Genomic DNA, 24,818 nt, shown 5'->3' with positions numbered 1-24,818 from the left:
CGCTTACCGCCTCCTCTCTCTCCCAGGACACCAGCAACCCTCAGATTTCACCTGGTCCAGGAGGGCTTATGGGGTGAGTTTGGGCCCGGTCATGAACCAGCAACTTATAATGTATCCACGTTAAAATCCACTTTCTCCTTATAATTTTTCTTTCGTATCTGCCCACTGTTGTTCCGCTCTCTTTCGCTCTCTCTTTCTCTCTCTCTCTTCTCTCTTCTCTCTTCCCTTTCTCTTGCTCTATCTTTTTCTTACTCTTTTTATCTCTGATTGGGCTGTTGAATTTTATATTAATTTCATTGAACGTTTATCTTCTTAGATGTCTAGTTTGTTGTTCCTTGTTGTTTTCCTATAATTAAGTACGTGAGATTCACGTGCAAGATCATTTCTTACCAGTTTTTTGAGCGACGAACGATTATTGTTTCGTAGGACGTGAAATTAATTCAAGTTCCTCGTAAGTTCCACTTATTCGAGCTTCACACGTATGACACTTTATACTTTGTTGTCTTTCATCTATCCTGTCTCTCAGTTGAGTTTTTAATTTTCTGTTAAGCCTTTCTCGAGATTGAGAAAGATCAGCATCTTTTATTCTCTTGCTTTCAGGTAAACGTGCCCCACCATCTTTTCAGAAACTACACCAAATAAAAAAAATATATATATATACCGCTTTACAAGTACCGCTTACAGACAACACACGGTTCACCGATCAGTCGAACACAGCGTTTTTAGTATCCCCGAGCAGCCATCCGACTTTATTTCGCCGTACATACATGCTGGATACAATTTTAACATTTATCTTGAATGTCATCGTCTCCCCATGATTTAATCGCTATTTATCATGTTGCAACATATATATTACTCAGTGTACACTGCTTCGAAATTGCAGGGAACACGAAACAGAGAATCTCGTGTGCTCGTGATTTTGAAACGCAATCTCTCAGATATTTAATGAATCGTTAGTAATCTTATGGTTTCCTTTCAGACGGTCTTCCGTGGGCACATTCATCAGACAGCAACCGTTGACATCGTCAGGTAGCAGCAGCGTGGACAGTAACCGAAGTAACAAAACCTTGGCCACAGCACCTCGATTGGACTATCGTAGCATGGTCTCTGTTGAAGATATGCCCGAACTGTTCGTCAGTTTCGACAGTAAGTGTCCCGGAACTCGATCAGTTTCTTCGTGGAACATGATATATTTCAATCTATACATATATATATATATATATCTTTTCGGAATGATTAACTCGATGATTGTAAGATATACTGTGGCAGACTCCGCTCACGCAAAGTATCTTTTTCAGTCCTTTACTGGGTGTTTCGTTTTGTTGGTCGATCGTTTTAAAGAAATGATTATTTCTGTTATGGAATAGCTATTTTTTTATCGTGTTATTATTGTTAGGTAGTTTGCGCGCAAGAGACTACGTCAACAAAGAAACACCCTTTCAAGGGATCGATAACTCTATAATTAACTACACATAGCCGCGAATACATGAAAAAACAAAAACGGCGAATAAATGATGGCAAACGGGATTACATTCCACGCACTGCACTCGCTCGTATGTATAGACGGCTTCTTAAACGATGTTATTTTGCTAGTGCATTTATTATCCTTTTCTTCGAATTTTTGAGCGCCTTTGGATTCGATTTCGACTACATATATATCTCTCTCTTCACACCTAACTCTTATCGCCAATACAGACTAAAGGAAAGGACAATGATTATATCTAACCAAATGCGCTTACGTTACATTATTACAAGTTTAACGTAGTTTCAATATTATTCTGTATGGTTTTCAAATTTTACTCGTTTGTCATTACTAGTTTTTACATCTTGTATTCGATGTGTCATTACCCGTGAAAGTTGTTCCACGAATCTGTGCCACCGTTTCGAAGAAACAATATCGAATTGATATTGTTCCAAGTATTCTAAATACCTGACACAGATTCGAGGAACACCGATTCTACCATGATCGTACGGGTTTGGACTCTGTCACTGTCTTTTTTACTTTTTGGTCACAGAGTTTAGACTTGAGTCCCTTCATTCTTAACCTCGTTATCGTTAATTTTAAACGAGGAACATTATTATGTCTTCAGGATTTTGAAACCCTTTCTGCTGCATCTATTTAAAGAATATAATGTTTACAAAGTAAAGGTCTTCTATACTGTTAAAAATAAAATATGATACAATAGTAGCTTAAACTTCTATTAATAAGTTGCTAATTTAATATAATTAAACTTAAAGTTATCATGAAGCAGCAGAATAGGTTTCACGATCGTCTGCCAATGAATTCATACTAATGCAGTAATGTCATATGTTTTGTTGTCCCTCTCTAGTCCAAGCACCTAATTTTCCCGAACTCGAAGGCCTCGGTAGGTTCATACTGTATTAGCTTGCTTTTATATCCCTTTTCGTATAAATCACCATATCTCCACAGAACGTTATATTAATTTACATTATTTATTTCGTTGTCACCTGTTCGACACGTTCTTTTTCTTTGTGCAACATTTTTTTTTCCATCTCCAATTATATCATGCAATTTGAATTTCGCACCATTGACGATTACCTGTCTTGTCCCTTGAGAATTAAAACATTTTTGAACTTTTCACTCACACGTTCCGTTTCATTTCTGCCACTGCACCTGCACACGAATGCACTTATTTCTCTAAATATGTAATCTGTGTAATTTTCACGTCGCCAATATACTCGAAATTTGTCCATCATCGTTTGGATGTGGTTCCGGTTTTTTCACGCTGTTTATCACGTAATTTTGCTCTCCTGCGATGTTGTGCCCGTTTTCTTCGTGTTTGTAACTGTACCGTGTTCTGATTTGTACGTTTGTCTTACGATCCCATTTTTATAATATATAAATAACAATCTTTATACAAAAAAGACATTTTTCCGATAATATTGTCTGCGATATTTAATGCGATGCTTTTTAAAATATTCTTCAAAGACGAGCTTCTTGTATGACCCTTATTTTTTTCTACTTCTCTTTTTTTTTTTTTATTTGAAGGGAATGTATTTAATGGTATCTAAATATTGTGTGTCTTGTCGGAAAATTCACTAGAAAAGTCGCAAACGCGTGTATCTATTATCGTATAATTAAACGAATATCAAAGGAATCGGTAAAATAATTAATTCCGGAGATAGGAGAATTATAATGTGTTTTATAATGAATTGTTCTGTCGCGTTATGTAGAGCTTATACCACGACCAGCCCATTCTTGCGAGGATCCTCCACTGTACCTGAGGCTGCGAACAGGAAGGCCCAAAGATAAGAAGATTCCCCGCTCGACGCCTATTATGAGTTATGGCAAGAAGAAGTTGCGGCCAGAATACTGGTTCAGCATACCGCGTAACAGGTAAATAAAACAGAAGTTTCTTCCACGTTGCATTTCACGAGCCTACAATCATTATAACACCTGTAGTTTTCCTAATTTCTTTTTACAAAAGTTAACTTTATTCCAAAAATTCTATCTTTAGTCATTTTTAAATGTTCAAACAATTAATACAAATATTTCATCAATTATAAGTTCTGAATTTCACCATAAGATTTCTATCTTTAATCGCTTGATTAATATTTATCGTACATAGATGATTTAATTAAGGTAGTATGATGAAAAATACGTATAACAAAATGCGTTAATCGTGCCAATAACATCTGTTCTGAGTAATCGCAGGAAAATCCTACAACGCATTATTTAGCGTTAGAGCCATAGTTCTAGAGTTAAAACAAGATTCTCTGAGAAACATTCAGTTTCATTCATTATACAAGCGCGAGACACGAAAAATCTTAGTATACGTTGTGAATACCGAAAATCGTAGGACCTTGGATTTTCAAGAGAAATTCGGTTCCTGGTAAATCATCTCTCACGAATCGTTTCTTAAAGGTCTGTTTCCCATCCTTTTCTATTCTTGCCATTTCCCTGTATCATCGTCGATTTCACGGAAGGAGCCTTGGGCAACGGAAGTGACGATAAATTAATCGCCACGCCGCTATGAAATATTCTCGAACAACTTTGCCGAACGAGCGGAACGAAGATAATTGCGAAATCGGGCAACGCGTTATTTTTGAAAATTTAAACGTATCGCGAGATAGAACGGCCAAAAATTACGAGCGGGGCACGTGGTCAGCTGCAAGAGATCGCAAAATAGATCTCGAGACAGCCATCGTGTTCGCTATTTATACGATCGCTTTTACGTTTGTCAACATCGTGAAACGTTCAATGTTCTCCCACGTTCGCCGCGTTTCGTTTTATTGATCCGAGCTGTTTGGACTAGCGGATGCTTTCGCGCTAATAAAATTGTTAAAAAAAGATGCGTTAACGCGATCTTTTCTCGAGAATTGCCAATATTCCGAATTTAGTAACGGTGATTTTTAAGCCGGAATTTGTATATTTTAATTTCGCTCTGATTTTAGTAAACGAAAAAGAACGTAAAGTTTAATTGAAAGCTTAATCTGATTTAGCGATATGTAATCTGTGCTCATTGCGTTAAATCTATTTATATCGTTATCTGATTAGGTAAAGCGTATAAATATATACAGTTTCTTCGCAGATTACTATGGTTGGCAAATTTTTATTCGATCGCACGAATACTTTATTTCTACTCTGATAACTTGATGATTGAATTCAGCAAACTTTTTCACATCGCGTATTATCAATCGCATATTAGATATACCGTTTTTATACGACGAAGTATCAAATACTCTTAAATTTTTATTCGCTATAATCAAATGCAGCTGACACACTGTTTTTCTGTAACATTATAGATAAAACATCGAGTTATTAAATTAGTAGTAATTAGTAAATCCATAAATTGTTCATTTTATGTTTAGCAAGTACATTGAATAAAATAGATAAATAGTGTGGAAGCGTGTGAGATTAAATACGGCGTTGATTACTTCTAGATAATAAAAAAGCGTGCACTGTGCACGCGAATAGAGTGCGAGTTATCACGTGACGTGTTCAGCGTATCATCGAATGCTTCTAACGCTGGTAACTTTTCCTCTGCGTGCTTGCGTTCGCGATATTAGTCTGGCGAAGAAAACGCGACGGAATCACGCCGTGTGCTCGAATCGTTCGAAAAATCGTTTCTACTCCGTGCGAAAATCACGTTCCCCTTCTTATAGTTACAGCAGCGAGCGAAAGGAATTTAAAAATTGGAATTTACGCACTTGAGTATTTGTAACTTTTGTACCAAGTATTTATCATCGTATCGATAAAAATCATTTACATGTTAGATATATGTACGACATCCTCATTTCTCATTTTTCTTTTTCTTTTCTTCTTTCTTCTCGTTTTGTAAAATTATGTCCTCTGAACTTTCTTTTATTCGCCACTGTATATACGATTTAGGTACTCTACTTATCTGCACTCCATTCATAGAATCAAAATGTTGATAGTTCTGGAATTGAATTCACTTACCTTGACGTGAACGACTATTGTTTAAGCGAAAAATGAGACTTAAAAGAAAATCAGTAAACTGTTGTTATATGTATAAGTAAGTTATCCTTGGACGTTATGTAATTAATTTCCTCTGACGTTCTTGAAAATTATGTCTTCGACTTTTAATTTCATTCGCTCTTTTTATAGTCAGCGTTGTTTATGTTTAACAACAACGAAGAATAAACATTTAATAATACGTGGGTTGAAATCAAATCTTCCAGCGAGCAGGAACGCGTGGATTACAATCGAATAATGTTATTGTAAATAAACTGCGGATATTTATGCCAATCACGAGAATTTTTTTTTTTGCGTGTAAAAATTCGCGTGAAAGCACGTAATGCATGAAAATATATAAAATCTCGAAAGTAAAGTACACGTTATGATGCTTAATCAATGAAACAAATCTCTTAAACTTAAGCTTGTGGCTTTCCCTTCTTGCACTGTATCAACAGTTATATAAATTTACATAAAAATACGAGAGATCAGGACGATAAACATCAAGATAAATGGCGTTCTAACATACAACTATTTCGCATCGCGTTACACCTATGTTTCTGACCTGGCGAACGTTTTGTGTACTATAATAGCATTACTACGTGTTGCACGGTAGGGATAAATCGAAAGAACAGTGTCTGGTAGCCGTCACGTGATTGGGAAATTAGGTAACACGACGCAGAAGCGTATTTTCATTCCGCGCAACTGGCAGTTTTACTTTTGACCTGAAACGTCGTCTAGAGCAGAGCTTCCTGAACTATGGATCGTGAAAATATTTACAATTGTCGCATAGCAGTGAAATAAAAAATATCGATCACCTGTCACCAAAAGATCCCGAAGAATTTACTGAGTTACTAATCGACATGATTATAAAACACCAGCTCTTTAAAAAATTTAAACTGGTTTTTGCTTGGAATCAGGACAGAATTTCCAGCTGTTTCTAAAATTGTCTTAAACGCGCTTATACTACTACGTGTCTATGACTAAACAACGTTTTCGTCGTCGTCTATCGTGAAATTAAAATATTAATTTTAAAAAACGTTTAAAAAGATTGCTCTGTTGTATCAGATATACAGCCAAGATTTAATTCTTTATGCAAATAAGAAAACAAGCACATTTATCTCATCAATATTTGTTCTAAAATATAATAATGAATAATCGAATTATAAATGTGACAAAGAATCGTTTAAAATCAAACAGGTTTGATTAAAGTTTCGTATATTTATTTCATGTGCCATTTTATGTAATTTTATATAACTAGCTTCCTGTACAATCGTCTTAGGCGAAATGGAATCGCGAATGGAAAAGATGTAAAAAACCCAACGACGTTTTACGCTAATCTCTCGCTTCATCGTTTTAGATAGACAGATATTCAAATTGTTTCCTGTTACCTGATTGTGTACAAAGCGGTCTTCCGATGGACGAACTTAAGACGAGTATAATAAATACAAGATGATGGGCAGTTCTCTCATCTTCTGATTGCGGTCGGCTTATTTAAAAAAGAATACTTCTTCTCGAGACCAGAAATGCACAGCAGTTTGTGGAATTTTTTACACGTATAATTGTCGTTTCTGAATTTAGGAATTCTTGTATTTTTTCAGGTTCAGAGAGAGAGAGAGAGAGAGAGAGAGCGAGAGGGGGGAAAGAGAGAAACAGACAGACATACAGACAGAGAGAAATTAAGGATTTAAGAGTTTCTTGTAGGTTGGAAAAGGTCAAGGATTTAAGCTTTTCTTGTAGATGGCGAGGTTTGGGGTTCAGAAGTTGCGTAGATCGGATTTCTAAGATTTGGAAGCGAATATTATAAATTAGAAGCGAATAAAGTAGACCCAATCGTGTACAGAAAGTAATTAATAAGAGGTAATCTTTCCTCACCGACTAAAAAGAATTTAGTTTTGAGAATGTTAATATAATTTTGTAAACGTAGCACGTAACAGAGTGGCGATAGATAAAAGTAGACGTGACACTTTATTGGATAATAATAATTTTTACGTGCAATATAAATTGAAATATAAATTGAGAAGCTTGTAGCGTCAATTTTTCAATAATAATCATTGTCCTTGAAATCTATTAATACTCTGCGTTTTTGATAATAAGAGCAGTAAGATAAGAGGCTATTTGTTTTTTAATTCCGCACGATTAAACTTCAATTAAAATTTTGTTTGTTTGTAATGACAGTAATTATTAACTCATGCTAGTTTCTAATGATCGAAATGATCTTATTTAACGTAAAACGCCTTTGAAACATTAGACAATAGTTATTGTAGCAACAGTTGGATGCCGCGATAACGAACAGGTGATAATGATATACCTAATCGACATGCTTTGAACAATGACGGGCAATGTCAAACAGATAAAACGCTATTGTACGCAGTAAAAAATTTCACTTGGAACCGACTGTGTTCCGCATTCGTTTGACTCCTCTCTTTTAATTCGTACGCCTCGTAGAAATAACATTTGGACTACGTGTAACTCGCGATATCGCGACTCCGTGACGGCTACGCCTTTAAAAAATCAGTTAAATTTTGCACCAGCTGCAACAAGTTTACGTCATCGTGCTGGCTAATCGTAATAAATATACATAATTCCTGCATGATTCACTCGTCTAATTCTTGTTCAGTCGAGCGACGTGATTCTAACAAGTGCCTCTGTGGTATCCTCGTTGGTTGCATCACAATCGCTTTGTTCTTCACCGGTGCAACCTGTTGTGATTCTGCAAGCAAGTTTCAAGGAATAACCGAGTTGCTGCAAGCTAAACGTACAAAATTTATCGAAGTAGTTCGGTGTTGATTTCAAAGAATGATCGAGTCGTTTGACGCAGAGTTAATCAAATTTGTGAAGCTGGTCCAGTGTTCAAAAGCGTATCGGTCTAACAGTGATTCCGAGTGTTACAACTTGCGATATTTTTTGAAATAAGTTCTAAAGCGCAGCCGAGTGGTTTAAAGCGGAAACCTCGAAATTCACGAAACTATTTCGGTGTCTGTAAATGTGTTTTAAAGAGAATTGTATAACGCGAAACTTTGAAACTTTGTTGGAACTGAAATCGTGCTGTGCAGAAGAAGAACCGCGTGGTCATTGAAGGAAATAGGAAATGTCCTCGTACGGTCTTGATATCTGTTAAAGAAAGTCAAATTTGAGAGACGACTGGATTGAGCGTACGAGTACCGTACCTAACAAGACAGCAAAATGAATTGGGGATTGAGCAGTGTCAGCAACGTGGTGAATTTCATTTACAACCAGAATCTCTCGAATACCGTGCAGAACATTATACCGTTCGTTAATCGAAGGTAGTAAACTGGTGAAATCGATTTCTCTTTTACTTTCAATGTTTGAGTGATTGGGTAACTCAATGTATTTCTTATGGTTAGATATAGGTAGTTAAGAATATCGTGTTAATTGTAATGTTCATTTATTTACAGTGTTGGTCAAAGCTATAAAGTCATTCACGTATTTCGTAGAATCAAAAAATTGAACGAAGAAGTTACCTTGGGTTACCTTAAACTATCCAGTAAACAATTTATTCGGATAAAGAAAATTGAAATTTAATTTGAGAAATCAATGAACAAATATCCATTTGTGTAATCTCGTTTCACAATAGGCTTTAAAACACGACATAACGTTTATTGAAAGTTACAACCGATATTACGTTACCGATTATTGTTATCAAATCAGTGCGATAAGAACATTCGTAATCCTCGTCGATTCTCTCGTGTACGTTTGCCTGATAAATACACGCAAGGGAACGAGGTGAACTCTCGTAGAATAGAAAAGAAACTAGCTGAATGAGCGTCGCTGATTAATACTAAGCGTGTTCTTGGTGTTTGCAGGGTGGACGACCTCTACAGGTTTATCCATGCGTGGGTGCCGTCGCTTTATGGAGAACTCGACGAGAATTATTGGCGAGAACGGGGATATGTCTTGCTGGACACTGACACGGATCTATCACCTGAATTGTCGCCGCACGAGGCTGGGAAAACCGGGGAAGCCACCGAGGAGGAAAAATGTCGTCAAGACAGCGATGAGATCTCCGAGCTGACGAGGGAATCATGGGAGGTAAGTGGCTCGATTTTAAAACTCTTCTCGCCTAATTGGCCATCGACGGCGACGATTTTATTTTCTCGTTATACGTTAACACGCTGAACGTTTGTGTAGTCAGGATGAAAGATTAATTAATTAACTCGGTTCTTTGAAAATATCAAGGTTTGATCACCTAACTTCGTTATACAGTTTTATTATTATTTTTTTCTTTTTTATAGCTTATGGGACATTTCTGTAGATGTTGACATATGTCAATCTTTGATGAAATCTTGTATTAGTCATTTGCAGAAAACACTCAAGTCGAGTCAAAGAACATTCAACTTTTATACCTGCTATTTCTTTTTCAAATCTTTAATTTGTTATATACATTAATAGTTTGACAATTTTTTTCGCAAATTGTCCTATATTCTTTAAAGTGAAATATACAACATAATTGAAAAGTCTTCGTAGAAGATACTGTAAGTGCGAAAATTGAAAAACTTTGATGTTTCATTGGGAAATGTCTTACATACCGACAAGAATACTGTACTATAGAATTTATGTGCTATTTTAATCTTCCTAAATGGCTATTAACTTAAGTGCTAGAAGATGGTGTCACAACGTCACCTCTACAGAGAAAAATATAAGTACCAATGAACTTTAGTTAATTGTTGCTTGGCTTTTGTCTGTGCCACCTATCTGGATGAATTGAACACCAAGTTTTCTTTACAAATAAAAGATGGCACGTACACACTTTTCTACAGATACGCTTCTCTTTTTCCTGAATTTGAACTACATCAATGCATCGGTTTCCTTTTCCTCCTGAGAAACTTGTTTCTTGGCACTTGTCAAGTGTTTTCTACAAGCACTCTTCAAATTTTCGAGCACGTTTTCCTTTTAAATATAATACAATCTTATTCAGTCTTTAAAACCTTATCTCGTAGAACACATTATAAGATATAAAAATCGTTCAGCGTGATTACGTGTAATCAACCATCGAATCAACTCATACAGACACATACGTACTTGATTTTATCCTCGTTTATCACGATATCAGCATCTTCGCAATAATTTCGTATTTTCTTTGACTCATCTCGCGAGCTACGAGTCCTCTGCACCCAGGTTCGATGCACTCGTTCGTCTCTGTCAAACATAGCCATAGTTTGATTTGTCGAACGGTCGTGTTAACTGCGTTAACACACTGTAACATTCTCTTCTAGAATTTTGTTCCTCACGTTCGCACTTGCGTTTCTTTCGTTTCCTTTTTTCGTTGTCATCGTCATCTTAAATATTTATCGATTGGTTGCTCGTAACGCTGTGCACAGCTTCGTCTTCTCATTTCCACTTCACGTTTCTTCATGTTTTCTCGCGTCACGTTCACGCACCAAGTTATCATCGTCGTCATCATTGGATTCCATCCATCGGATCCGAGCACCGTATCAATTGTTTTTTCGCATATCTCCTTCGAGCTTTTCTTTTTTTCTGGCCGATCGGTTCTTTTCTTCTTTTAGTTTTCATTTTATCTAAACCAAGAAAAAGTTAGCGTTAGTGATTCCAGTGCACCCTCGATCCTTGCATCGATGTTGAGAACAGTCGGAAAACTCTTGAAACTTTTTCAGAACTGTGTAGTACATTTTTATTCGCGTGGAGTAATTGAGAAGTAGCTTGCAAACTGTCGAGAGCTTTTCAGGACTATCTATGCTTGTATCAGGAAGGATTTCTTTTTCATTTAAAAATCTGTACATTTCTGAAGAAGAGATCTATATATGTTCGACGCGAATTATCTAAAAACTCGAGAACTCGAGAACTCCTTAGAAATGTTCAGAACTGTTTCTATATTATTAAGAATATATTTAAGAGTAAGAAAGATGTTTTCCTATGTTCGAAACTCGTGAGAGCAAGCTTTTGAAAGAAACTTCGACAACAATTTTAACACATTCAAAGGAATTCCTGGACTTAACTCCAACTTGCAAAATGAAAGCTTAAAGAGTCGAGAAAATTGTACAAGGAATGTGAAATAGTTTTCGATGCGAGTATCGAGGGAACCAGGTGGAAATCCAGTTAATGAAACCGCTAAAAACGGCCGATTATATTGGCTAACAGCTGATCAAGGCCCCCTACGTAAAGCTGTACAGCATCCTGAAGACGTCGAGCACATCGGCGGATTCCGAGCAGATCCAGGACCCGGAGGTACCGATTCCCCACTCCTCCGTTGTCGATCATTTTTTATTACAGAATAGGCACAAACTCAAATTGCTCGATATTGACTATAAAAGATACGCACCTCATAGATTGTACACAGTCTGCCACACCTTCTTCTACTTGTTCTACTTGTTTCCGGATCTACCGTTGCACCGTTGTCACGCGATGTTGCGGCCTAACCCACCGTTTCCTTTGCGTCATTGTTGTCCCAAAACGCTTCTTGCCGCTTCATTGACTGGCCGATAGTTAGGTATATTACGGTGTACGCGGTTATTGTTGCGACGTGCATGGAGGAAAATGCTAATTAACGAGATGGATGTCAGAGGTGAAAGGAAATGTTGAGCTGAAACGATTTGAATAAAAGCCATCTTGAAATTCGAATATATCATTTGGTAAGATTTGAAGCTGCTGATGAAACAAGAATGTGGAATGTTATTAATTGTAACATAGTAGAACTTTATATAAGGGAATAAGAAAAATTTCAAATGGGTCGATTAGCCCGTCGCAGGATTCCAAGTTGCCTTGTGTCGTTTGAATTTTTGTCTTTTTAATGTCGTACATATTTCGATTTCTTTAAATTTCATAAAATTATAGAATCTAGATGAAAGAAATAGCGTGGAGAAGATATTGGACGAGACTGTGGAAGACAGAATTGGAGAATGTAAATTGATGGGAAAAATTTGCAAATGTAACGCGTTAAGAGAAAGTTGGTTAACGTTATCGTTAGCTAGCTTGATTAATTCGAACGAGACTTAAGATCAGGTTTATCGACATCGATCAACCACGTAACCCTCGAGTTTCTCGTCAGACTATATCGTACCGATGATACTTCGAGACAGAAATAGTCGTGTGTCTTCGTCGTTCTTGAACCCCTTCGTTCGGTCGAACACCTCACTGGGCGGTTTTAATCGTCGCCCAAATCGCGTTGAACATTCTCTTCTGTATTTAGAGCCAGACCAACGGCCTCTTCGGCTAAAATATACCCCGACGTGTGTCGCGTGTGGATATTAAACGTGCATGCTGTTCTCTGTACGCTCAGCTTTGGATTCTCACTGCCGTCTCGTCTCGTACAGCTGATCATTCGTTTAGTCTTTAGACGGATTATTCGCGGCATGATTCACATCCACTGCATTATAAACATGCCACTACACGAGAAATGTAAAAACAGGAAAGAAGAGTTTATCAGAAAGAGTTTATCTTTATGAAGATAAAGCGATATAAAATCAAATCTTATACGGATTCTCTGCATTTTTCTTTTTTTTATAGATGACAGACAAATTCCATGCTACATAGATTTCCAAAATTTAAGTATCAAAATACCAGAGTAATTTGCATGTTCATTAGAAGAGCTTTATTATCAAGAATCATCGGGTGCACGATACAAAATCGATTCAGGCGAAGATCTCTCAGCTCGCAGATCACATCAATTTAGAAGTAACTGGTCTAATCTCGAATGTCAACTACAACGATGCTTTAAGATACAAATCTTGCTGAAATTTTTAATAATTTCGAGATTAACTAGGGACCATTTCCTTCGAAAATTTTGTATAAAAAAACAAACAAATCATGGAGCATGAAAATGTTTGACGCTTGTTTACGTGAATCTCGTTCCAGAAATATTCAACGATTTCCTGCGGTTTGTCCGATCGGATCGCTTTGTCTGCGCGCGCGCGCACGCCCAAAGCCCGCGGTGATCCTCATAGATCGTTTTTCATCGTGGGGGAAGGTTAATGAGACCAAAATGCTTTTCGGATGATGCCGCTGTGACCGATTTATTTCCGGAAGGTCGCTCGCGACTCGTCTACGTCACTGCTTCCGTTCGACGATGATATCGTTTGCCAAATACAGATGTTCATCGCACGTGAACAATCCTGCTTGCTCACTGCAGCAATAAAAGCAACGACTGTGAATCAATGGTTATTTTTACAACGCTCTTACTCTTTCCTAAAGCCTGTGTATGTATCCGCTGTCGAATGTTCGATGTGATGAACTTTTCATTGAAGAAGAATTTTACGTGTGACCATAAGTGTCTTTTATGGAATATGAATGATAATAATCATTGAGGACGATGATAAAAAATACTGTAGTTAGTGATTGGATGATAGTAAGCGTGACCATAATCGTTTCTTAAACCAAGATTACAATTATTGTTTATTTGATGTTTGTTGCAGGAGACTGTAAGAATAATTAAAATTGATATATATATATATATAAGTAGAGATAAGCGTACCACTTGGAAAGATTACACGAATAATTACCATTAGTAATTCAAATGAAGCTACAATGTGACTATAGGTATTTATTGTTGGTATATACGAGGAAAAATAATTAGTCAATTGTACAGGGTGTCCAAGGTTATTAATTCCCAAGGTTTTTCTCGCAAACGATAAGTATGAGGAAAAATGTTGCAAAGCGAACTACGTATTCACGACATTCTTTTCGCAGGTACAAAGATGCACGTGCGCTTTTATGTTTTAAATGAATCTGTCGTATGTAAGATGGAGAAAACATAAATACAAGAATATCGCGTTACGTCGTTCCCTGTTTTTTCATGTGATATTTTATAAAATTAAGGGCAAAATATGTTCTAAAGTAATCAGCCTTCGACCATATTATATTTCGCATAATGTTTTCTTTTTTCGTGGACTGACGAGAGGATTCGATGTACGCAAAGAGAGGAAGATTTTCATTTAAGACATAGTCAAGCAAGATGTACATGTATTTTTTCGCTTGCGAAAAAAGATACTATCGTGAACGTATAACTCATTTTGAATCATTCATATTTACCAACTTTCATTTTTCCCTCACACTCGTTGCTTACTTACGAGAAAAACGCTGATAACCAACAGCGTGAACAGCCTGTGCACTTATCCCTATCCTCGGTTAAGGCTAATTGTAAATATTAACGTTTGAACGTTCTACGATACACCGATATTAATGCAAGTTGGTTTCTAAGTAACCGTATTTCACTCGTTGTTTTTTCCATTGAGACATTTTTATGTCGAGCCACGACAAAAGATTTCGAAGATGTTGCAAATGTGCCAAGGTTATTTTCAACGGTGAATCCATTGACGTCAATGACAATGGAAATGTTGAAAACTGGCCGCATAATTGTGCGTTTATAATTGGACAACTTCGAACCTGAAGTATATCAATCATTACTCGTCGAACTTTTGGAAAACTGAACTGCTCCTCTATGGAGTAGAAAATAGATTAGTTTCAGTAGTGGGTGGTCCTGACTGGGGTCGATGTTCTATGTCGATTGCACGTATCTCACCCTGTTTATCATATCTATACGCGAAGGGCTATCGTGGGCTAAAATTATCCTTCGTCCGTTTCTAAACTCTGTGCATGACACTCATTAGCGAATTCTATTCATTTTCTAATAGGAACAAAACGAACGTAAATATACAAAGATCCGTAGAAACAGAAACGTGACCGGTACACCTCCGTCAGGTTTTTAATTTTAACATCACGCTGTGACTGAAGCTGAATATTTAAACTCGAATATTTGAAAACGAAAAGAACCTGTTAGATCCGAAAGATAGAAAAAAGTTTCAATACCACGTTCTCACTGAAGATGAATATTTAAACACGAAATAGCTAGAAAAGAAAAGAACCTGTTAGATTCGCGAGATAGAAGAAAAATAAACATAACGCGTGTCGATAAAATAATAATCAAATATGTATTCCTTGGACCAGCATTAGTCACTGTAGACAATTTCTGTAGGAAACTACGCTACTAAATTTACGATCAACGTTAAAATTAAAGGAATGGAAAAGATCGGTATCGAAAAGATCGACATCAAAGACGATAAAGATTCTCACTCGTCATTTCATTCTAAACACGTGTATATCTCGGTATAATTATTCTTAGAGCCATATTTCAATGGCCACGTTCTTCTTCCCTCGAACTCACGTTCTTTCTCCCTCTGCAAACTTTTTCAAAAGCTCTGCTTCCAAAACTCTGCTCGTATCGCTCGAAAATACCAAGTGAGGATTGCATAAAGTACGATCGACGTAGAACACGCGAGCAACGAGCGGATTCTAGCCTCTCGCGAACCCTCCGTCGTGTTTCCAAAAACAAGTCGCCGTAGACGATGTTTCCGTCCTCGAGTTGTTTCACACCGTGGTCCGAGGACACGCTGGAACGCGTCACCTTCGCTCTCTCGGAACCGTGCCAACATTCCATCTTCGTTCCATTAGCTCCACGAAACTTCGCTAAAATTGCCCGGCTAGCGAGAACCATGGCGCCAGCCCGTAACACGTCGCTGGACACGGGCAGGATAAACAATGCATTCCTCCGATCGTTTCTCCTTGCCATCTGTTGCTTGTGATTTCAGATATAACGTTCCTTCATTTCGAATTCTGTAGTCCGACTTGTTATTAACCTTTTCAGTGTCTATTACGAGCGTCTATGAGACGTTCGTTCAACTATATTGCTCGCTGCATCTATTACGATAATATGTAGCAAATGAAGTGCGATTCGTGTTCCAGATCTGTGTAATAAATAGTGGTAAATATAAAATACTCGACATATGAAGTATTGAGAGGAGAGTAACGCTGTGTAAGATCGGGAGGAAACTTGCGTTAATAACGTCAAAAGATAGAAAATGCTCGTGTCAACTCTTTTTCGAAAATGCTTTATCGTAGAACTGTAAGGATTTACAAGCAGTTGTAAGCAAGTGCAAATATTTTCATTGATTGTTTCATGGCAGTTGTAATGAACGTTCGAGATTTCTTCCCTCTGCAAGAATGCAGTCTTTCATTCGTGGAATTAATGATTGTCGAATTCCTTCAAATATTCCTGACGTTGTAGAAATAATAGTCCAAAATGGAGCAGAACTGTTCTTCTGTCTGTGTCACATTTTCTTTAGAAATAGTTTCACAGATTCCCCGGAAATCTTTAAACGCTTATAAATTATAAACTAATAGCATTATGAATTAAAACTCTGAGCTTCCCATACGAACCTTTTGTTCCTTCCTGCCTTATCTTCTTTATGGTTCGTCAATTTCTAATGTGCAATTTGATTTGTTATTAACCCTTTCACTGTCTATGGGTATCTATAGGCGATCAATCATGTGCCTCGCTGTACATTGTATTATAAATATCAAATTAAGTATGCTTCATATTCTATACTTACATATAAAATGCACGTGCTTTACCAGCGGCAAGCAACTTCAAAGGCTAATAATCAAAGAGATTGAAACTACGTGTAAAAAGTTAATTTCGCTTTGAAGCAGCGCGTTGCTTAAATTGAATGATCAATCGATCGTCCATTGTTGTTATTCAAAAAGCTATGAAATCTCGAACAAGGATTGATTGGACTGTGTTTAATAAACTGATTGGAATAGCGATGGTTCTTCATATGTTGATTTATTTCGCTCGTAAAATGCGATCATTTATTCAGTTCTTTTTTCTCCTAACGCTGGAATTAAAGTCGTGTCGATAATGATTTTGTCGATTCGCGTCGATTTTTCGCCGAAATTACGTGTACTGAATATTTAAAGAAAAATTAAAAAAATGGAATTTTCTGTACGAGCTATAAATTCACAGTCACACAATATTTATAAAAGTAAACGTTGATTAAGTAATTTCTTTATTCGTTTTCTTATCTGCAGTATTTTTTTTTATTAGAATGATCATTTTAACGAATATCGAATCCATGAAAATGAAATCTAAATTGTCCGTATAGACTACGAATTTGCACACAGTATCAAAATACAACAGCATGTGCCTATTAATTGTATGCAAGTCACACTTTCCTTATCGTGCGTTCGTTAGCGTGCGAAATCGTGTGTAGCTCTGAAAACACAGCTGGTCGACGATAAAACAATGATCGAGTGTAAATAAGATATGATCGTTGTCTCTCGTCAGAGTTGAATTTCTAAAAATTTCCGCTGCTGTCGTTTCAGCTCTCCTATTATCCAAATATCTCGGTCTAATTGTTCCTAAATGATCGCGGATACCTTGCATACGCGTTTCACGTAGCAACGAAGGTCCAATTCGACACCTCCATTGTCCAGTTGTAGCTCGAGCAACGACTAAATATTAGATGATAAATTCTTCGAATTCTTTGTGTAGCGAATAGAAACGATTAAGATAAGATTAAGAAACTATAACATATTAAGATCGTAAAATAAAGCAAATAAATAAAATAGCACTAACAATTGTATTAATCTCAGTTAGAGCTACACTTGTATAGACCCCGACATTACTTTTCTTTCTCAACTTTTATCTTATTGGATATTGACTCATGTCATGTCAACAATGTTGAAGTTTGCTGTAATGAATAAATGTTTGTTGGAATAGGATGTATATTTAGTTGTAATAATATCGTAAAAGCTGCAAATATTGCATTGAATAATGATAAAATATTTCATCGCGCTTAGCTATATTAATTTTTTAATTTAAACAAAATGTGACGCAGTAATGGTGCGTGCGTTTCACCCATAACAGCCTCTAAGAGCTCGCGATTAAACAAAATAACAAAACATTTGATTTCACTGATCTATAATTTTATTAAATTATATATAATATTTTATAATTGAAGAGAAAAATGCACAGTAAACTTTCACCTGCAACAGCCTTTGTGGCTTAACAGCCGACCGATTTTACCACCTTTCCATATTTCTACCTATTAACGATCATCGAACTGAATTTTCTATACGTTTATCCCGTATTTGGAGAGAACAGTTAAGTACAGAGGATTAAATTCTTGATAAAGTAATCCTCTTTATTATCTGCATCGCGTCAGAGTGTGATGTACGTGACGTATTGACATCACGTAGACCGGTTGGAAAATTGCACCATGGAATTTGTCAGTAATTTTCCATGAAACATAAAAATCTGGCTGCTTGTTTGCTTGAAATCGTTATGCGGACCAGATACGTCGGTAGACGTTCATTAATCTTCGTAATTTGCATTACCAGTCGCTTAGATGAAGCGCCTTGAGATGATTCAGAAAACACGATCTTATTATGTTGTTCGTGCTATTGGTATTTAACGCCTCTATGCAAGATATTAGAAAAGATTAACGAGGCGTTAATTGGTAAAATAACAGCGATGAAACGTGTTTCGTGTGTTCCATCTTTTTTTTTTTCATTTTTTCTTTTATGTGTGTTTCTTCGGGCTTGAATAACGATGGAGATTCTTATCACGAAGTTTGGATTTGATGGATTCTAAAGTTGTCTATCATAGATATAGCTGCTACGAGCTTCTATTCTTGGCGTTTTTGCGCATCTGCGGCTCGGCCCACGCGTAATTGTCCGCTATCAATATTACCGGACAGGGATTCTCAGTTGCATCTCCATTTCTCTCCTTCTGCTCTCCATCTTCTCTCTCTCTCTTTTGCTATCATTTTCTTCCCTCTTCTTCTCTTTTTTTTCTCTTCAATAGATAGACCGCGGATATTTATGCAAATTTATATTTTCTTAAGCGTAATTAGCTCTTTTCCGGTCTCCAAATTTGTTCTCAATCGTCGTCACGCTCACAAGCGCGATGATTTTTAACAATTGAAGAAAATGTTCAACGTGAAATTCCGGGACGGAAAATCACGCGTATTAAGAACAATTCTGTTTTCTACGAATTTTTTAGAAATCCTTTAACGATAGAAAATTCCAATTCACTTGAGAAGGACTCAAATCCAAGAAGATGAAATTTTTATAGGACAGGAAATACTCGAAAGTTCTCATCTTAACGTTTAAGAAAACGCTGACAACCTCACAATAGACGCACGTTTTATTTCAACTCCGGGAATTCTGGTCTGGAATTGTGATAGGCGGGAAACACGGGGAAATATCCAATAAATTTTCAATGTGAAAATTACGCGGTTTCGAGCAGAGCGCACTGCTGACTTTGTCTCCTCTACTACATCGTGAAACGTTAACTGCATTGTCGCATGATATTAACAGAGTGCAAAAGGTGACGCGCGACGTTGGTACTTAGAAGCGTTTCATATTATATTGGTTGTTTCATCATCGATAGTCCCATGAACATTAATAATAACAATAATTAATAACAATAATTAATCTCAATAGAGTTGAACATTAAATTAGTATTTTTCGAAATTATTTGTTCATATTAAATTTATTCGTTAAATCCGCTATAACTTTATCTGATTTTTCGTCATTTGCACGTGATACATATCCTTAAAAAGTATCTAGTATTTTGAAAATTAAGGAACTATAATCGATTGTATCATCTTAACACGTTGTTAACTTTTATTTTGAATAAACTTGTGTTTCCATGCGCAAAATCGTCAATTATTGTATAAAAAAACACACGTTGGTTTTTGCATAAATTATTCGATTCGTTGATATTAATGGTATCTAATTTTTAACATATAATTTCAAATTTTCTTCTCACTCCTGTAAGCAAACAAAATTTCTCATCAAAGATGAAACAACCAGTAGTACGAGTCTCGAAACTCGTGTTTAACGACAAGAGCGCGAAATATTGTCAAACACCAGTAGTTTTCCCTCCGGTTTAAATAAACTCGAGAAACGCATTCAGTATGAATATTTTATCGTCGCGTGCAAAACGAACAGAGCAAAAAGTGAAATACCATACGCGCGGCTGTTATGTTCTCATAGTTGTTGGTGCTGTGAGTCGTCATTGGCGATTGTAATTGAACTTATGTCAGAGATCGTACCTTACAAAAACACACGTGACATTTGCATGATGCGTAACGTGTAGAAAATTAATCCAGTTGGTAACAATCGACGCGTATGTGTTGCATATCGTGTAAAATAAGTCAAGAATAATACGCTTAAGAGATTGACTTTTTCTTCTTTTTTTTTTTTTTTTACTGTATTAAGATGCGTGTAAAATGAAATGAAGATTAATTTGCAATATTTCTTACGATATGTTTCGACAAACAATAATAAGTATCAATTGCAATTACGCAATCGGCAGAAAAATATTCTTATATACAGTATGTATATGTTCTATTTTCAAGATATTTCATAAGAAGTTCAATGGCTCGCACTGTATAATTGAGAACATGAGAATAAAATATTTGTACATAGTAACTGCGTGGAATCTCTAAAGATAGCGCGAATTGCAATGAAAACATTCGATTATGATTTCGTTATTCGTCACATTTTTTTGTTTGCTTTTGCGCGATATTTACTTTTGTCCTATTTCTCAAAATAGAATGGGAACAGTAATAGATAAGCTCTAATCGTTAATAATCTTGTAGAACTTCAATCCTATTGACACGAAAGATCATAGTTAAATAATTGATTTAACAAGTTAAATCACAAGTTTAATAAGTTTATAGCCAAAGGATTTTGAATTACATTACAATAATATCGAAAACGATTGTCTGATTCTGAGGCAAAAGGCGATTATTATTATCGTATTTGGTACGGAGAATAATTTTACTACGTCGTGGAAGGCGGACGTGACTATGTGCACGCTATGTTGACCAAGTTAAATCAAGTGTACCGCTAATTGCTTCGAATCCTTGCATGCGACGGATCAGATTTTCTTATGTATCCATCGTAATCAATCATCTCTGAAATTTAATTTATAATTCCCTATATTAAGCCAACAAGGATTTTCCAAATTAGAAATCGTCTAACTACGAAGCAGCCGTCTGGCCATTTTTCTGAAAATTTCTACAACAATTAAAAACGTTTTAGTCTTTAAAATAGTCTTTCTTTTTACGATATTTACCATCTCTCGATTGAATTCTATAAACTATACAATTTTCCAAGCTGGAAATCAATCGTGTTTAAACAGTCTGAAATTTCATATAAGTATGAAATAATCATCGAGCAGGGAAAATATTCCATTCATTTATGCAGCTACGAAAGGCTTGTCCCCGAGTCTAAAAATTAATGCGAGCGACAAAACGAATGTTGCCCTTTTATAAAAACCAATCGATTCTGTTTAAACAGTCTACAATTTCATATAAGTACGAAACGATCATGGAGCAAAGAAAATATTCCATTCGTTTATCCACCCACTTGAAAGGCTTGTCAATAGATGTAAAAAATGATACGAACGATGAAGCGAATGTTTCCCTTTTGTAAGAACCTCTAAATCGAACTCTATAAACTATACAATTTTCCAAGTCGAGAATCGATTCTGTTTAAACAGTTTACAATTTCACGTAAGTGAAAATGGGCAAAAGAAATATTCCATTGATTTATCCACTCATGAAAGGCTTGTTCACGGTTCATAAAAAATGTGATGCGAACGATGAAACGAGTATCCAAAATGAGACTATTTTGATCCAAATTGGTAGCGTGATACGCGCTTGAATGGAAGAGCAGCGCGCGCACCGGCAGCACGTGCTGCGCAAACCGGGTTGCGCGTCGAGTTTATCCCCTCCCCACCACGCCTTTCTCCTAGGATCGGAGTATTAGACTCACCCCGAAAGCGCGGTGATACAGTGTTGCTTCAGTCCTCGCGAAGTGAAGCGTGCATACCCGAAACGATCGATCGTGAAACGAACAAATCGAATTTAACGTCATATCTATCCGCGAACATAATTTCAGTCACAGAAAAGCTCTGGCAAGTTCGAACCGACGAAGCTTCGATTCCAGAAGTCCTCCTTCTGAGCTTTCGACATTGTATACGTATATTGTAATATCACTGTGACTTATTGACCGTTTCATTCGGATCAATTACATTTCATCCAAACATAAGCACACTTATCGCGAGTTTGAGAGGCAAAAGGAAAAAAAGACAGAAATCTTCGAGGCAAAAGGAAAGCAAAGTTCACGTCGATAGATAGGCGTGAAGCATCGCAAAGTGTTTTCTAAGAGCACACAGTCGCGCGTATTGGTCTGAAATTTCGACGATACACTTGTGTGTATTTTCAGCGCGATTAGTAGACGCGGGTCGGTACGTTCGCTTCTAGAAAGGTTTGCGCCACGGCGACTGATCTGATCGCAGTGAGATCTTGGACCGGCGTTGAGACGCAGAATAAACCGCATAATGTAAACTGTTTCCTGCGTGATCATAATCGCAGGGAGAAATATATATCAGAGTATAGCAGTGATCAAACGGTGGAGGCTGAAAATTCGAGTTTTTTACTTCAGAGGCGAAAGAATCTAGTCAAAATGCCGAGGCCAAAGTTTCTGAATCCCATCACTAAGATCTCCAAGTTTCTCAAGCAAAAGACGAAGGTAAACAAAGTTTATTTCTATTTAAAGTCTCCTTTCTGCTAAATTAATTTGTTCTGATTTTTTTTTCTTTTTACTTTTCTTGTTTCTTAGTCTCTTTTTGTGGAAAATGTTTGAACGAAATAAAGAGTGACCCTTACCTTTTTACGATTCTGGTATTTTTTAGTCATGAACAGTTAATAAGCGGCTCTTTATCCGTCTCGAATACAATATTCTTTGCTTTTCTTGAGTATAAGCCAGTTATCTTCTAGGCAATAGAAAGATGTAAACTGAATATTGAAGTGGTACGTAATATGAGTGTCATCGTTGGTAGAAGACGCCTTTTTTGTTTCATTTCTACTTTTGGAAATGAATGATTTTATTATGTTCCGTAAACGAATTCCGTGCGAATTATGCGGCAAGCTTCTTAATAAAAGCGAGTATACACTTCGCTTCGGTGTTCCGAAGCGTAAATAAAATAAACAAAATTCGAAACGTTCGATTCTAAAAGTAAAGCTCTACGTAGAAACAATGATCTAAAATTATCGTCGAATTATATAAAGAGCATTTCTAGAAGACAGATAAAAGATTCGATTCTAGGTTCTATGTACAGAAACAAGTAAAAATGTTTATACAAAGATATGCCCGTACGACGAATATCGAGTATAAAAAAAATAGGAGCGTCCTCCATTGAATTGCACGCAAACGTCTCGTTTTGTCTTCTTCAAACTCGTTCAGAACTCGTTTAAACTCGTTATTCTAATAATATAATCTTCTCTCGATGACTCGAACGTACACCTAAATTTCTGTGCATTCTTTTTGAAACATCGCTGGCGGGCCAAAATATAGTTGAAACGAAATATTTCGAAAAAATAAATAAAATTACATATTTTCGAATTACGTATTTTAATATTTCCGTTTTGCTTTCTCTTTCAAAGGCTGAAACTTAATGTACAAACAAATTTTCTCGTCATTCGCCGAACACAATCTTTTTGTCACAAACGATCCACACGTTTCGTGGATTCCAGAATTCCTCTAGATCACGTTTTCGGCGCGCCATTGACGTAAAAGTTATGTCTGACGAGTGCAAAAATAAGCAACAATTTTTCAGAAAGATCTCTCTAAGACCCCTTCGCGTTTTCACGAATCCCTGACAAATACGAGGTCGATTTGCCACATGTGTTACTAACAGCTGTCTCTCGATTGACTTTTTCCTTCATTGGCGTAGTCCACGTTCCCTTTGTTGATTATATTCGGTTACTCTAGTAAATAGACCTTCTTCATAGTTTACAAGCGACGGTTCTCTACCCAGTGTAAAGGTGTTCGATCTATACTGGAACGTAAAAAATTGATTCTCGGATATCTAGAACGGTATATCGATTGGGAAAGTGAGACATGTACTTCTATAGTGTTACGATAATTCTTCATAATTTTCTTTTTCTTTTTTTTTTTATCTGTGTATAATGTTTAGGAAAATATTACGGGGGGATACGTAGATCCGTGAAAAATCACGTTTGTCTTTTTATGAAATTAAAGTTCAGAATACTCTCGGCTAATTTCAAATTATAATATCCATATATTCGAATCATATTTTTATTTGGTTGTGCAGATTAAATATGCGTGTTTTTGTTATCCTCTTGAGAATATAATCCAAAATATCGATTGTAGATTAATATGAGTTATGGTTGACGTTGATTTTTTTGTACGCATCATTTGGTGGCATCTATTTCTCTTGTATCTGTGGATCTGACAGATTACTTCTCTCTTTAAACGTGTCAAAATCAGAAAATCAATAAAAATATTGCGGCATATTTTTTCACTCGTGATTTAAAAATTTGAGCGTTTTAAACATTTCTGGCAGCGAGTTTACTCCAAAATATATCGTCGATAATAAAAGTTTTTAACTAAAATATTCCAAATTTGCTGGTTTTGATACCTTTGGGAAAAGTTTGTGAATATGTCCTTGCTTTCAAATTCGATTCGAATGTAGCGTCTCAAAGATGGGATGTTAAGATTGTTTAGAAGCTTGTACGAGATATGATCA

The 24,818-nt window shown here is 36.4% G+C and overlaps 1 protein-coding gene and 1 long non-coding RNA gene across 22 annotated transcripts in view; one reads left to right on the top strand and one right to left on the bottom strand.

Annotated features, from left to right (window-relative positions):
- LOC100744969 (TLD domain-containing protein 2) overlaps positions 1–24,818 on the top strand; it is a 312,724-nt gene that overhangs the window by 265,886 nt on the left and 22,020 nt on the right. For 8 of the 17 annotated variants that reach the window (XM_024367006.2, XM_024367003.2, XM_024366997.2 and 5 more), the window contains 6 exons: positions 1–73; positions 980–1,146; positions 2,331–2,366; positions 3,196–3,358; positions 9,265–9,490; positions 11,558–11,644. In XM_024367006.2, the coding sequence (XP_024222774.1) occupies positions 1–73; positions 980–1,146; positions 2,331–2,366; positions 3,196–3,358; positions 9,265–9,490; positions 11,558–11,644 (752 nt within the window). Of the gene's footprint in view, positions 74–979; positions 1,147–2,330; positions 2,367–3,195; positions 3,359–5,027; positions 5,199–7,084; positions 8,725–9,264; positions 9,491–11,557; positions 11,645–22,058; positions 22,799–24,818 lie in introns of those variants that run through there. The other 9 variants (XM_003488743.4, XM_024367000.2, XM_024366998.2 and 6 more) reach the window with 9 other exon arrangements.
- Positions 10,284–24,080, bottom strand: LOC112212683. 5 transcript variants are annotated; one of them, XR_004461538.1, is made up of 4 exons: positions 23,903–24,080; positions 16,801–17,085; positions 11,739–16,720; positions 10,284–10,977 (listed from the first exon to the last, which is right to left on the bottom strand). It is a non-coding gene; the product is annotated as an uncharacterized LOC112212683 (long non-coding RNA). The 5 variants fall into 5 exon arrangements; XR_004461537.1 differs by lacking the exon at positions 23,903–24,080 and adding an exon at positions 18,236–20,325; XR_002946510.2 differs by lacking the exon at positions 23,903–24,080 and having other exon boundaries at positions 11,739–14,837; positions 14,934–16,720; positions 16,801–17,889.

This window comes from Bombus impatiens, unplaced genomic scaffold, assembly GCF_000188095.3.
Source record: "Bombus impatiens unplaced genomic scaffold, BIMP_2.2 scf_0263, whole genome shotgun sequence".
Classification (NCBI taxonomy): domain Eukaryota; kingdom Metazoa; phylum Arthropoda; class Insecta; order Hymenoptera; family Apidae; genus Bombus; species Bombus impatiens.
The sequence above is the reverse complement of the archived record's forward strand: the minus strand, read 5'-3'. Positions and strand labels throughout refer to the sequence as shown.